The sequence below is a fragment of the Nipponia nippon genome, unplaced genomic scaffold (assembly GCF_047370975.1).
Source record: "Nipponia nippon isolate SJK-2023a ecotype South Korea unplaced genomic scaffold, ASM4737097v1 scaffold_16, whole genome shotgun sequence".
In the NCBI taxonomy this organism is placed as follows: domain Eukaryota; kingdom Metazoa; phylum Chordata; class Aves; order Pelecaniformes; family Threskiornithidae; genus Nipponia; species Nipponia nippon.
The window spans coordinates 4,161,641-4,175,557 of record NW_028262332.1 but is presented as its reverse complement, the minus strand read 5'-3'; the positions used below and the strand labels follow the sequence as shown (position 1 = coordinate 4,175,557).

The following is a 13,917-nucleotide window of genomic DNA, read 5'->3' as shown; positions in this document are numbered from 1 at the left end:
TGGCACCTTTGTGAAGGTTAAGCCTCTCAGCTCTGTATCAATACGCTACAAAAAACAAGCCGTGGGGCTGTCCAGCTCGCCCAACCGCTCAGCAGCAGCATGAGGTGTTGAGCCTGGTTTGGGGAGAAGCTGCTGCCCTTCCTCTGCCTGCCAGGGTCCAGTGTATCATTGAGTGTGGGGTCTACCAGGCACTGGGTGGATACGGGGTCTCTGCGGGCTGCAGGAGCGTTTGCTTACGCTGAGGGCAGTTCTCTAGCCTGTGGTACAGCTGCTCCATTGGGGTCCTCCAAGGCCATGTCCAAAGACCCTAAAATATCTCGGTGAGGTTGAGGGCTTATTTCCAAGGGCTATGGGGTAATTCCATCACCACCGGCTCCATCCCAGCTTTCCAGCCTATGCTGGCAGAAAGCAGGTTGCACAGTTAAAGGGGTTTTGCAGTTCCTTGTCCCTTGTACTGGACCCTCAGGAATGTCCTGGGATGCTAGAGGCATGATCCAAGTGCAACCAGCGGAGGTGGAGGCATGCAACCAGCATGTCTCAAATATGGGTTGTGGGTGGTTGCATTAATCTGAGCCTGGGACTGTGTTTTGGAGAATGCCTCCTGGGCACTGATGCTGGTGAGATACTAGTTTTGGTATCTCCTCAAAACAACCCCCCAAAACCAACCTGTGTGTCTGGGAAAGGTACGGCTCTCCTGGCTGTGCTGGGAGTCCCGTGAGGACTGAAACGAACACTTCCCATCTCTGTTGCAATGTATTTTTACCCAAACATCGCTCATATTGTTCAGTTGATGACTTTTTTTTGTTGTTGTTGTAATTTTTAAGCCAAACAACATATTTTTCCACTGCAATTTGTGCCAGCAATAAGGAAGGAAGAAAGGAAGGCTATTGGTATAAATTGTTTTGTAGGAGATGTGCAAACGAATAGGGGAGCCATAAGGAGAGCAAATCGCTTTCGAAATAGCATATGGGGGTGGACAGGAGGGAGGTGTACGACGGGAACATGTAATGTGCTTTACAAAGGTACAGTGACCTTCAGCTGCATCTTCAAATTGCTGCCAGAGACGGAAGCTGATTTTGCGGAGGCTGAAGAACCTCATGCTTCCCCTGCTTCAGCTTGTTCCTGGGGTTGTTACACTGCCAAAGGCCCTCACTATAGGATGGGGTGAGATTGAGATCATAGCATTGTGCCAAACCTCAGGGTGGATCTCACCACCTCTGCCAGGCTGGAGAAACTCTCAGCGTGGTGATGAAGATGTGAGCTCAATAGCCCTGATGGATTTATCCCCTGGAAACCAGGGATGGGGGAGAAGGCGGTTTGGCAAGCTTCGCTCAAGGAAAGGACGGTCCTATCGCCTTTAAATCTGCGTCGTGTTCAGCCATTGTTGGGAGGAGCTGGTGCCCAGGTGCTGGCGATGCGGCTGCATTATGCTGGGGAGAGGAGCAGCGTGCGGGTAGCGTGGCAGCGCTGGGAGCCACCGGCTGAGCCCGTGTTTGGCACATGCAGCCCAGGCAGGTCCTGCAGGGCAGAGCGGGGGTATTTGAAGCTTTGCACTGCCCTGCGGTAGTGTGTGTTCCCATCCTTTTCAGAACTATTAAAACATCCATGGGAGACAGGAATGCCAAGCACATGTGCAGCATGTGTGTGGCATGGTGGTGTGTGTGTGCAAACTCGTGTTTGCTGTGTGATGCCCAGGGAGGTATCGGTCCAGGTGATGGGTTCCTACCTCCAGATGCCCAGGCTCATATGGCTGACTATGGAAATCCCCAGGTGGCAAAGCCCAGGTGGTAGTTTGCAGTGAACTGTGTCTCTTTTATGGATGTGAGGGACACCCCCATACTCAACAGGGTCCCAGCAGCCTTGGTGAGTGCTGTGCCTCATTACGTTACAGTGCATTGGTTTCTTCTCCCTCCCTTTTGTCATGGTTGGCAGTGTATGAAGGGTCCTTCCTTCATCCTTGACCCCTGATGCTCATTCAGTTGAAGCCCAGCTACCTTTCATTTGTCAGTGAGGGTTTTCTCCATGCCGGCCATGTTGAACTCTGCTTGCTGACATCAGTTGACAAGGGTTTTTTCTTTTTTCTTTTCTTCATCTTTTTTTTTTTTTCTTTTTCCCCCATTGTTTGAAACCCCAGAGCTCAAGGGCACGGAGAGGCCAAGGATGTGCTGGTGCACACGAGCTGTGCAAAGCAGTGTGCACCAGCTTTTTGCTCCTGTTTCTGGAGTAAGTATTTGTAGCATCATCGCAAATAGCCGTTGACTGCAGGGACCCTCTCCTCGCGAAGGTAATGCTCCCCCCCGCTTTTGGCATTCGCTCCACTGACGAGTGTGTGAGCAGATGCCTCCTGATGGATGTGCTGAGCGTGGTGGCCAGATGGGGTACGATCACTGCGGTGCTGATTACTCCCATCAGCCGAGCAGGGACCATGAGAGAGCCACGACCTCGCCGTGTTTTGTTGCTAGCTGAAAGCATGGCCCCCTCCTCCTCCCCTCCCGTGCTCTCCTTCTGGCCTTCTTTCGGTAAATAAGCCTCAGCCGCGTGGTTCCCAAGCCTCCTGCTCCACTTGCGCACGTTAGATATCGCACAGCCCCGAGGTTCAAATAACTTGCCATCTGTTCACGGGGAGGCCCTGCTATGCTTGCTCCTGGGTGAAGGAGCTGCAGGGATGGGCTTCCCCCCCCTGCAGACACAGCGGCGGGGTGCTGAGCCGCACCGGTGCTGCCGCAGCATCCTTTCCTGATGCCTCAGAGGAGCCCTGCAAGAGGGATTTGGATGTGTGCTGTCAGGAGTGGGACTAGATGCTCTTTGGAGACCTTTCTTTGCTCTTGATTCCTGCCCCCACCCCCCCCCCCCCCCGATGCTGCTTGCTGGGCCATCCAACACTGCCGGAGCCAGCTGTGCCTGCTGTAAAAGTGGGGGCTTTGGGGAGCTCTACCTTTGATCTGTGGTGCCTGGTGGAGGCTGGTGCTGAATAACTGGAAGATGTAACATAGCTGGTCCCTTAGGCTGCCCTCTGTCTGGAACTCTCCCAAAATGGTTCCCGCTTTCAGTGCTTACGCAGGCAGTGGGTTCAGTCCTTGTCTCTCAGTCGCCTGGTGCGGCAGCGCTGGGTGGATGGATCCTCTCCCAAGCCTTCCCAATGCACCTGCGCCCATGGGCACAGCAGCCCATCTGCTTTTCTCCGGTACTCCCCCTCTCAGTGGCCCTGGCAGATTTCAGTACCTTCTCTGTAGCCTGCAGGGTTAGAAAAGCACCCTGGGCTGGTTTAGAGCCTCTTGCCCCTGTGGAGACCGAGGACATCACCTTTGGGATTTGGGGAGAAGGAAGGGGGAGCTGCTCCGTGGGCCTGTGTGGCACTCCGTGTGGCATGGAGTGGTGGTGGCTCTGCCCTCCTTGCAGCACAGGTGGCTGTTGAAGGAGGCTGCTGCAGACTCCACATTTAAGTCAAATCCTCATCTAGGACTATAAATGCCTCATCCTGTATGGCCACCTTCTTATTTTGCAGTAAAATGCACCCTGCTGCATGATGCAAAGGGAATTAGAGTCTATGGTCCAGAGCAGTTATGCACCTCAAGCTTGCTGGGTGCCTGAGGAGCTCCATACAGATCTGATATGTCTCTGGACCTGGGAGATGTGGCAGGGTGATGCATCAGCCTGTAACTCCTGGCAGACTGGGGAGCTCCAAGGCGCTTGCTCATCCCTTTTCCAAGCAGGAGGCTATAGGGTGGGTGATCCCTGCCAGCCCCGCACAGGCATGCTGTGGGCAGGGGGAGATTCAGGAGCTAATCGGAGGGACTTTGTGACTCTCGAAATGGAGACAGGACAAAGGTTGTGTTCTGCTAATGAGTTTATTCAAGGAGCTGGCAGAGGGCAAACCGTTTGTTAAACCTGGGAGACCTCTGTGGCCTGCAGTAGGACGAACCTTTTGATCCTGAGTTTCATCTTTGCTCTTTGCGAGTGGTTTCGTAATTTCCTGTAACCGCCCGTTGTGTGGGTGGGTGGCGAGTTTCATAGGACAATTCTGGGCTTTTTTTTTGGCATTACTGGATAGGGGGTGTGTGAGAGCAAGGAGGGGAGTTGCTTAAATATCAGCAAGCTGTGATGTGCCATGGGGCGTTGCAGCAAGCTGTTTCCTGAGCTCAGGTGCTTCTGCCCAGTGTGTGAGTGCAGCCCCTGGAATACCGCAGGGATTCCTGCTGTAGCTCGGAGCATGCCTGGACCAGCTGTACATCATTTGCCTGGCTCCCACCCCAGCCTTGCCCATTGCTCTGTAATCCCAAACTTGCCTGCTGGGGAGTACCCAACCCCGCAAAAGGCTGCCAAGCCTGGTGTTCGACTCCAGGCTCCCAGGGAAGAGTTAAATCTAACCCAAAGCCAGCTCAGTGCCCAAGGGGTTCCTGTGTGTTTTGAACCCTTCAGGCTGTAACTTGGATAAGGGCATGATGCTTCCAAGTGCCTTGCGTGCACATGGGGGAAGAGGCAAGGAATAATCCAAAATGCTGGAAAGCAGTGTGAAAAACGCAATTTCTGTAAACTCACAATTTTCTAATCTCTGTGGCTTTGGTAAGACCTTGAAAGTGCTGGATGGGTCCCTGTGGGGTACTTCACAGGGTCTTGGCAGAACTCCTGCCCCAGGACTCAGCTCTGGCTCACACTGTCCTCTGCTAGGAAGGGGTTGTATGGGCACTGGGGACATGGTGGCCTGGTCCTCTTTTAACCGCAGTCCCTTTGCTGGTGTTGCAGCTCCCGAGGTGACGCAGGAGACGGTGGAGTCCCTGATGCAGAAGTTCAAGGAGAGCTTCCGCACCAACACGCCCATTGAGATCGGGCAGCTCCAGCCCGCACTGCGCAGCACGTCCGTGGGGAGACGGAAACGCCGGAGCCGGCCCCGAGGTAGGCTGCCACGGTCACCAGCTGCTCCTCTGGTGCCCTGAATTTGGCCACGTCCAGAGGAATTTGGCTGGGGAAGAAGGCAGGAGCTCCTTGCCCTCGCTGCTGAGCGTGGGGACCCCAGAGCTCCTCCATGACAGGCTGAAGAGGGACAAACCCCCTGCAGCATCTTCTGGGTGGTCTGGTGGAGACACTTGAGAGTGGTGTCACCGTGCCCTCCCCCCCCAGGGATTTATCCAGGTCTGCTGCAAGTCCAGGGTCCCTGCCAGCTGCCCTGGCTAACCAAGGTTTGGTGGGAGTGAAATACAGTTTCTTGGCAAGTTTCTGTTTCAGAGGAAGGGGTGAAGTTCATTTTGGCTGTAACTCGCCTCACTGGGACCTCTCTTCGTTGCACTGTCCCAGTGCACTTTGGGTTTTTTGGACTATTTTTTTAGGGGGCATACAGGGTGAGAGCCCCATTTCATGGCTCTAAAGGCTGCACCAGGCAAAAGCATGGTGGAGGGATGCTGAGTTTTATTTGTAGCCTTGATGGCTGTTGCCAGCCACACCGGAGCAACAGGAAGAGGTTGGCTGGAACAGCCCCATGAGCAGGATTGGTCCTTGCGTTGAGTCTCAGCAAGGGAAACTGCCGCCTCCTATCACTATCGCTGCTTGAAACGGTAATGGCCGTGGGTTAAGCAGTGAGTGCCGAGGCTGTGTGGAGGGTTTGGGTCCAGATTTCCAGCTGTGGAGGATGAGGAGGCGTTGAGGTCCCTCCAGGGATGATGGGCAGAGAGGTCCCTTGGCCATGATCTACCCTGCGCGCTGCGGGTCTCTGTAGCAGTGCCAGGAACCAGGAAGGAAATATTTTTCTTTCTGTTTACTGTTGGTTTTGTTTTTCATTTATTTATGAGTCTGAAATGTGATCTTTTTTTCTGGATACGTTTTCCTGCAATACAGGCGTGGAAAAGGCTTTTTTTTATTATAGCTCTGCCCATAAATTATTCACTTAGTGTGAAGAAAATGTTCTGACTCTTTAACTGGTTTAAATTATTTGGTTTCTTTTCTAGTAGTTATTCAAATACTTATCTGGATTTTAGCGTGCATGTGTGTGGGTGCTTTGGGGTCCACAGTGACTGTCTGGTGATGTTTTCCTGACTCCCTGCTCTAGCCTCTTTCTTTTGTTTTGGTTTGGTTTTATTTCACTTTTAAACCGCCTGAAGGCAAAAGGTTTTTTGGTCACTAAAGGAGCAAGTCAATTAATCCTCTCAGTTGAGCTTAGGAGGAGACACGATGCCTGGCTGCAGACAGACCCTCTGGCTGCATGGGAGCAGAGTGTGGCCCTGAGCCAGCCCAGCTTGTCCCCCATCTCTGGGGACACACACCCTCCATCTCCCACCTCCCTGGGCTGGAGCTCCCCTGCCTCCCTGCAAATCCCCATCTGCACCATGCCAGAGCATGCCCCAAGGCAGGAGGAGGTCTTCCCAACCCTCTCCCCATGACCACTGCCCCCCGGCTCCCTCTGCCCATCAGTGGCCACGGGAATAGTCAGTGGATACCAGGACAGGAGAGCCCTTTGTTGCCCTCCATTTCTGCCCAGACTTGTGTTTCTTCTATGTGAGGATTGGAGACCAGCTCGTGCCAAACATCCCTGCTTGGGATGGGGAGCTGAATTTCCCTTCCAGCTTCTTTGCCCCACTTGGCAACCCAGTCACAGTGCTTGGTGAGGTCACCCTCCATCCATCCCTCCCTGCCTCCCGGGGCTGCCAGCACAGGCAGTCCTCAGCCATGTGCAGTTAAAGCTGGGCTGTACAGCAGGACCCCAGCAACAGGCTTGGCCAAGACCCATGTTGGAGAAAACAAATTGTCTCCCTCGGGGCTCTTGTGCTGTTCCTGGCACTCCAGGCAGGGAAGGGACCCCCTGGAAGCCAGAGCACACCCAGCTGCCTGGCCACAAATCTTCCCTGTTGTGCCTGTCACTGTATTTTGCTCTCTGGCTGTCTGCTGGGGCATTGGGTGAGAGTGTCAGGTATGCTGGGGCGCCTGCTCCAGCAGCCCCACACCGGGCAGGCTCTCTAACACCTGAGTCATGGGGCTGGGGAAGGGCTTCGGGGGCAGGATGCAGGCGAGGGGAGGTGATCAGGAGGAGCTGGGCACCGGCACCTCGAGCTGCTCTGGTCCTGAGCTGGTTGTGATGGTCCCAAAGTTGCTGCAAGATGGGTGGGGATGTCTCACTGCACCCCAGTACTGCAGGGCTCAGCTCCAGTAGAAAGGAAGAGGATGGCTGGAAGGGAAGGACCCAGGTTAGCTGTGAAGGTGCTGCCGTGGCTGTTCCCCTGTCTGCATCAGGAGCCGGATGGGTCCCCACAGTGTCAATGCCCGATCTGCCATGGTTTCCTTGGGTCTCTGTTCCTCCTGGCAGCTCCTCCATAGATGGTTGCGGGTGCTGTCAGAGATGGTGGGGAGCTGTGTCTGGCCTTAATTGCTCAAAGCATAACGTACCCCACAGGCTTCGGGAGGGGACTGTGACTTTGAGTGTCTCCACCTAGGGGAGCCCTCACCGGCATGCCCTAGAAAAAAGATTTTAAGGTCTCAGAAATGAGTGAGCAGCCCCAAAAAGCAAGCCAGTTCCGGCATCTCCAGTGGAGATCTCACTCCCCACAGCCCCATCCTATCCTGTTTGCCTTTTAATTTAAATTTCTTTTCACTTGCAAAAGCTGTGGCCGGGTACTGCTGTTGAGGCCGTATCCACGCCTTTCCCTGCACCTCTCCCGTGCTGGATGTTTTGTTTTTACAGCCTGCGGTTAATCGTCCTTCCGGCGGGCGAGCGGTTGGAGTGCTATCAAACATTAAGGTTAAACGATGATATCGCAACTCACGATGTTTGCATTTTACATCCAATTGCAAACACAAACCCTTCGCCTCATTAATCCTTTGCAATCCGTGGGTTTTTTTTTCCTCCCCCTAAATGAAATTGTCCATTTGGGATGCATTTATTTCCTTCTAACAGCCATGTGACAGTTCCACTGATGGAGTTTGCATCCAACTTTGTTACTGGGTAGTGACAAGTTGGCCTGATGGATGCATGTGTGTAATTATTTTCTCGCGGTTCGATTTAATTAATGCTTAACCTCATCAAAGCCCTACAGCTGGAGTGCTCTCCCTGCAGGAACCCTGCACAGCAAAAAGATTTCCTCCGTTACGGAAAGGCTCCGAAAGGGCTCCAAGTGCCACTCCTGCAGAAGCATGGGCTAAACCAAACCAGAAAACAAACAATGTGCCACCCCATCCCAACAAAAACAAATCTGGGATAAGCTTTGCCTTGCTTCACTTCCCTGCACTAAGTGCATTTAAACTGCTGCCTATTGCTTGTCATTAAATCTGATTCTGCACTAAGTGTTTCTCACAGCTCTGGGAAGGGTCGTATTTTGCCGAGAAGATTGACTTTAAAAAAAACCACAACAAACCACACCACCCTCTCCATTTGCAGTATCATATAACTTTATTTTGTCTAATGCCTTTTTCGTACAAACTTTCTCCCCAAACACTTTTATCGAGTGAAGTGCATTTAGAGTTTATAAATAATAGAGGGAGAGCGAGGATGGTAAGAACTGAGGTGCAGGAGGGGTGGGCTGGAAGGAGGATATCTCCGCTTGAGGGCTGGCAGCGTGGGAGAGAAGGATGCTGCGTCCGAGAGCGTCTGGATTCATTGGTTCCCAAAATGAAGCCAGGCTGGTACGCGGAGCATCCCCACCTGGCCGCATTGGAGCGGGGTTTAAACCAGGAAGCAATGCCCTGGGAAACGCGGGGAGAGACAGCAGTGCAGGCTCCAAGGATGCGGGTTCGGCTGATGGACCACCCTGCGCGCCCACCCCAAGGGCTGGGGGGGATGTCGGGGTGCAGGGCTGGGAGGTGGCCTTGGGGGAGGCCGGGTTGCGCAGAGAGGGGGTCTGGTGCCCTCTCCTGGGGCAGGCCTTTAAAAGCACCCTGGCTTTGAGAAGAAATAAGCGATTAAATAGATCCTTCTGCCTGAGACAGGATGTGCTGTTTATCAGGGCTGCGGCTTCTTCTTTTTTAGAGGTCTTGTCTGTGCCATAAATTATCCAAAGTTGTCCTGTGGAGGAGAGCCACGGCTCAGCCAGGCTCGCCCACAGTCCCTGCTTTTGCCAGGACATCTCTGCCTCCTGCCTCACCCCGTCTGTCTGTCCCGCGGTGCCCTCAGAGTGTCACATTTTGCTGGCGAGGGTTTTTTGGGGTTCAGCTGGGAGCTTTCACCTCATCTGAGTCCAAGCATCATGTTCAGCTCCATGAGCTGGTCCTTAGTGAAAATAAAATCCTTCACAGCTGTGCAAAGGCAGCCATCTGGGATCAGTGTGATCCCAGTTTTCTGTGGTGGAAGCCATGGGGCTGTCACCTGGTTGTTGCACCGCCCGCCCCGGTGTGGGTTTTTTGGGCATAGGCAGAAAGAAAAGGGAAGATCGATGAGAAGGAAGAATTTTCATCAGCTGAAACCAGTGTGCATGCGTGTGTACCCCTGCTGCAATGACAAGCCAGAGCAGAGCGCTTCATTTTTTAAAGGGCTTTTTTTCTTTATCTTTTTTTTGTGTTGACTGGATAAATTTCAAAAGAAAATGTTTGCGCTTTTTTTTCTTCTCCCTAAAAAGGCATCTAATTTACCTTTCTCTGCCCACATTTGTTTTTTCAGTTGACTGGTGTGCTTTTGGGGGGTAAATTAATTAAACTGAAAATTTCTACTTAGCTAATTGTATGGCTCCACATCACCCTGCCAGCCCTCGGTGCACAGACCTCGCTGCAGTGCTGGGGAGAAGGGGAGGGGGACTCATCAGCTGGTGTTTACTGGGAAGCCTGGGAGCAGAGGGGCTTGTTGAACACCCGGGAGACTGCATTGCACGGGCCAAGTGAGTGTGGAGGTGGAGTGAACTGAACACAGTTGAGCAGGGAGGTTGTGGGTCTTGAATGCTGTGGTGTGTAGGGTTTGGCCCTTTTTCTGGAGGAGAAGGATGCAGAAAATTCTTTTGCATTGGCAGTGGGGCTGTGGCTGCAGGCAAGGGGACACACGGACACAGGTGTCACCCAGGGTGACACAGCTGGGGACAAATACGAGTTCCCACTTCTGTTATAACATCTGGCTTGGAAGAATTAAGTATTTGAGGTCAACCTGGCCTCAGACAGGAGTTATCCAAAGAGCTCCCATTACTTATTTCTTTATTTTAACTTGGTTTTAATTTGTTTTGCATCCATTTTGCTTCCCTGAGATGCTCTGTAACCTCCTGGCTTTGGGGAAGAGATTTAAAATGTCAGGTTTGCTTTTTTTTTTTTTTAATGACAGAAATGCACCTTTAAAAAATACACATGGTTTTGGCTAAAGAAAAGTCTTTGGGGGTAACAGAGCCTCTAATTCCCACATTTTATTTCTGTAGTCCATATTTAGTGTTAACGCTACTGTCTTTAATTACATCATAACGAGAGGTGTTTGCCTTGGCACCGCGCCAAATTAATGTCGGGCTCAAAACGGGTGCCCTGCCCCGGCGCGTGGCTGAGCTGCGATCTGTTTGAACGGATTAACGGGCTTGTAAATCTGCAAACAGGATTAGAGGCGAGAGCATCTTCCTTGAGCTCCCCCTCCTTGCCCGCACCCCTGCCTCCTGCCCCACCGCCTGGGGGACCTGTGGTGGGGCAAGAGGCAGGGGTGTGGGCAAGGAGGGGGAGCTTTGTTTTTTCTTAAATCAAAATGGTAGGAGTAAACTGGTTGTAAAGGGGGTGTAGCTCCTTGGGGAGCTGCTGTGGAGAGTTACCGGTGTGTTACGGGTACCTGGCGCTGCGAAGTTGCGGTTTCCCTGTCCTCTCTCTTTTTAAGCATCTTATTCTGCTTTGTAATTGGTTGTGGTGATTAGGATCTTTCTTCTGTTGCTTGGTGTTTCTCTCTCTCTTTTTAAAGAGGAGTGCTGACCAGGCAGGGCTGCTTAGCTCTAATTGGGTGCTTTCCCTGTACATCCCCATCAGCAGCTGCACGTGGGTGCTCTCTGCTGTGAGCATCCTCGGCTCTGCCACGAGCTTCCTCAGCCCTGTACCCTGGTGAGCAGCCTGCCACCGAGGCTGGCCAGTGGAGCTGGTGCAAGAGGTATTGCCCCAAGCATGACCATCTCACTAGAATGCTTCAGCAAGAATTTGGGGCCAGTTAAACATGAAACCAGGTTAACAGTGGGATCAGTTGAGGATCAGTGCTCCTGCATCCTACAGGCTGCCTTGACTGGGCTCCGGGACCCCCAAAACCACCGCCAAGATGTATTCCAGCATACTTGATAGCGTGAAGGGGCAAAAGTGCAGCCTTTGCAGCCATTTCTCTGCCCTGGGCTCGTGTTTCCAGGCTGACCTCTGCCACCACGTGTTGGGTCAGAGGAGACGTTTCCTCTGCGGGCTGGGGACCTGTGCTGGGTCTCCCGACTTCTGTATTTATACATCCTGCGCAGTGCTGGGTAATCAGAAAATGCAATATCGCTGTCACCAGCTCTCCGAAGACATCCAGCCTGAGTAATTTAACATGTCAGCGCCATCCATCATGGAGACGCAGCCGGCAAACAAACGCAGAGCGGCCGGAGGGGGCTGGGACAGTGGCTGATGGAGCGGCTGCTGCCTGGAGCGGCTGCTGCCTGCACCGGCTGCCCGCTGCCTGCACAGGCTGCCTGGTGACCTCGGCGGGGTGCGAGAGCGGAGCGAGCACTGGAGATCACTGCCTCTGCCTGCCCCTGGCTATCTGCTTGCACAAAAGGGACCAAGTCTGGCTCATGGGAAGGTGGCAGAGGGACGTGCCATGTCCTGCCTGCGCAGGCAGCATCCAGGTCCTTCTCCTGGGCAGAGGAGATGGCTCTGCTGAGCTCTGGAGTGAAAACCCTCCCATAGCTGGTGTCTGTCACCCAGCCCTGGGCACCACTGGCAGCAGAAGAGCCCAGGGCAGTCCCTGCTCAGGAGGAGAAGGGGACGTGCAGCAGAGCTGCAGTCCTGGCCGGTGGCCCAAGGGCCTGCATTAGAAGCCGAGGTTAATTAAGATTTTCCTTGCTGATGCGAATAAGCCTTATTGGTTTTACCACTCTGCTGTGCCCTTCAAATCCCCAGTCCCTGGGTGCATCATGACATTGGATGTTCGCTGTGATACGGGGTCTAAAGAGGGGCTGATGGTGGGTTATGGTTTGGGGTGCAAGTCTGTAAACTCCCCAGACCCCATGTTCAAGCATTAAATGCTGCTGTGTGCAAGCACTGACCCCTCCTGCTGCTTTCAGGAGGAAAGGAGCTGGTGGAGCTTCTTCCTAACCCCCTCCCTGTTGAGACCCCCCCCCCCCACGAGGGCACTGCACAGCCAGGTTGGGGCATGGACGGAGCGGGAGCCACGTGCGGAGCTCCCGGCGTCCCTCCAGCTCCTGCCAGCCACCTCTCATCACGGTGATTAAGGATTTCAGAGGGCAGAAGGTACTGCTCGTTTTCTGTTCTCCTGCCAAGAAGTGGGGAAATTGTGCTTCTGCCTAGAATAAAGGATTTTTTAAAAACAGTAAAATATTTTAATGGCAGTTTAAAGGGCCACTGTCAACCCCCAGAGGCCTCTTTGCTTTAAACTCTGCAAGTATTGAAGGATTTCTGCCAGTTAGAGTCTCTGTTGCCTTTTAAGCATCCGTCAGTCCTTGGTGGGTCTGGCAGCTGAAGCAAGCCAGGCTCCTCCAGCATCCCCCTCCGGCTCCCTGCTCCAGGAGGGAGATGCTGGGTAAACCATGAACCAGCCCTGCGCCTTGCCACAGCTGTTGGTGCTGGCCACTGCAGGGACACGTGCTGCTGGCCATCATGACTAGCTGGTGGAGCAGATGGGCCAAAGTGGGTGCTGAGGGAGTGAAATGGGACCCTTGCCATGCAGCGGGGTCCTGAGTGCCCCCTGAGGGCTGTATTCCCCCCATGCTTCTTGTCTCAGCTGTGTTTGCTTTGAGGCAAGCACCTAAAGTTTACTGTACTTCACCGTGTGGCTGTCCTTGGGGAGAGCAGCTTCTATGTTCCAAGGTTTTCTTTGTAAATACATTGCAATGAATTTGTAAAATACTTTTCTGGGGGTAGAAAGCATCGCAGTTGGCACTGTGGGGTCTTGATTCTTGATGAGGGCAATAAGGAACCAGCAAAATCATGAGTGTTAAAAGTCCCTGGTCGCTTCTGGTGACCCCAAGCAGAGCACCTGGGCAGGGAACGGTGGATGCCGGCCAAATCCAGCAGCTCTGCCAAGGAGCTCCCAGCTCCCCCCTGCTGCCGTGCATCCTAGCTGACAGGGCTGATTTTTTCCTCTCTATTGCTTGCAGGTGGGATCGGGTTTGGACGTGCCAAAGGAAACTCTGGCTCAGAGGCGGATGATGAAACCCAGCTAACCTTCTACACTGAGCAGTATCGGAGCCGGAGACGAAGCAAAGGTACAAAATGACATAGGCACCGGTGATGTGCATGGGTGTAAGAGGAAAAAAATGGTGGAGCACCTTGACTGTTTCCATGGGCGATGCTGTCTGATACTGCATGAGTCTAGGTAAGGACCGCAATACTAGTCTGTAGTGGTAAGGACATCCTGAGGTGTGCTGTTCGCATGATGCAGCACCATGCAGGAACCATAAATAGCATTTCCCGGTGATGTTGTTGAGGTTCTGGGTTTCTTTGATGACTTCTAGTATCAGTTACGTTACACACACCCTGGCACTTCCCCAAAGCTGCAGTGGTGCGTGGTGACTGTGTCCGTCATCGTCCTGCTGCCAGTGCGGCTGTTGGGGATGGTCACCTTGGCAGTTCCTTGCTCCAGACTCCTCTTTTCTGCCCTTTATTTCCCATGCAAAGCATCCGTCGAACAGAAATTTCCCAGCCTTCCTCTCAGCACAAAGGCAATTAAAAGGAACAAATTCAAAATGAGGGCTGGGGCAGGGATTTGTAGACTGGAGTCCCTTCAGGCTTTTTCATGAGTTAGAGGAGCTGAGAAACTGAAATATCATTCGCAGTTTGAAATTAGTGTCCACG

General features: G+C 53.1%; 1 protein-coding gene across 5 annotated transcripts in view; it reads left to right on the top strand.

Annotated features, from left to right (window-relative positions):
• The window catches only part of ASTN2 (astrotactin 2), a 358,876-nt gene that overhangs the window by 105,959 nt on the left and 239,000 nt on the right, over positions 1–13,917 (top strand). For all 5 annotated transcript variants that reach the window (XR_015703622.1, XM_087752526.1, XM_087752527.1 and 2 more), the window contains exons 4-5: positions 4,744–4,893; positions 13,221–13,328. Coding sequence is in view for 4 of the 5 variants with exons in the window: in XM_087752526.1 (XP_087608652.1) it covers positions 4,744–4,893; positions 13,221–13,328 (258 nt within the window). In the remaining variant the exon portion in view is untranslated. The remainder of the gene's footprint in view (positions 1–4,743; positions 4,894–13,220; positions 13,329–13,917) is intronic.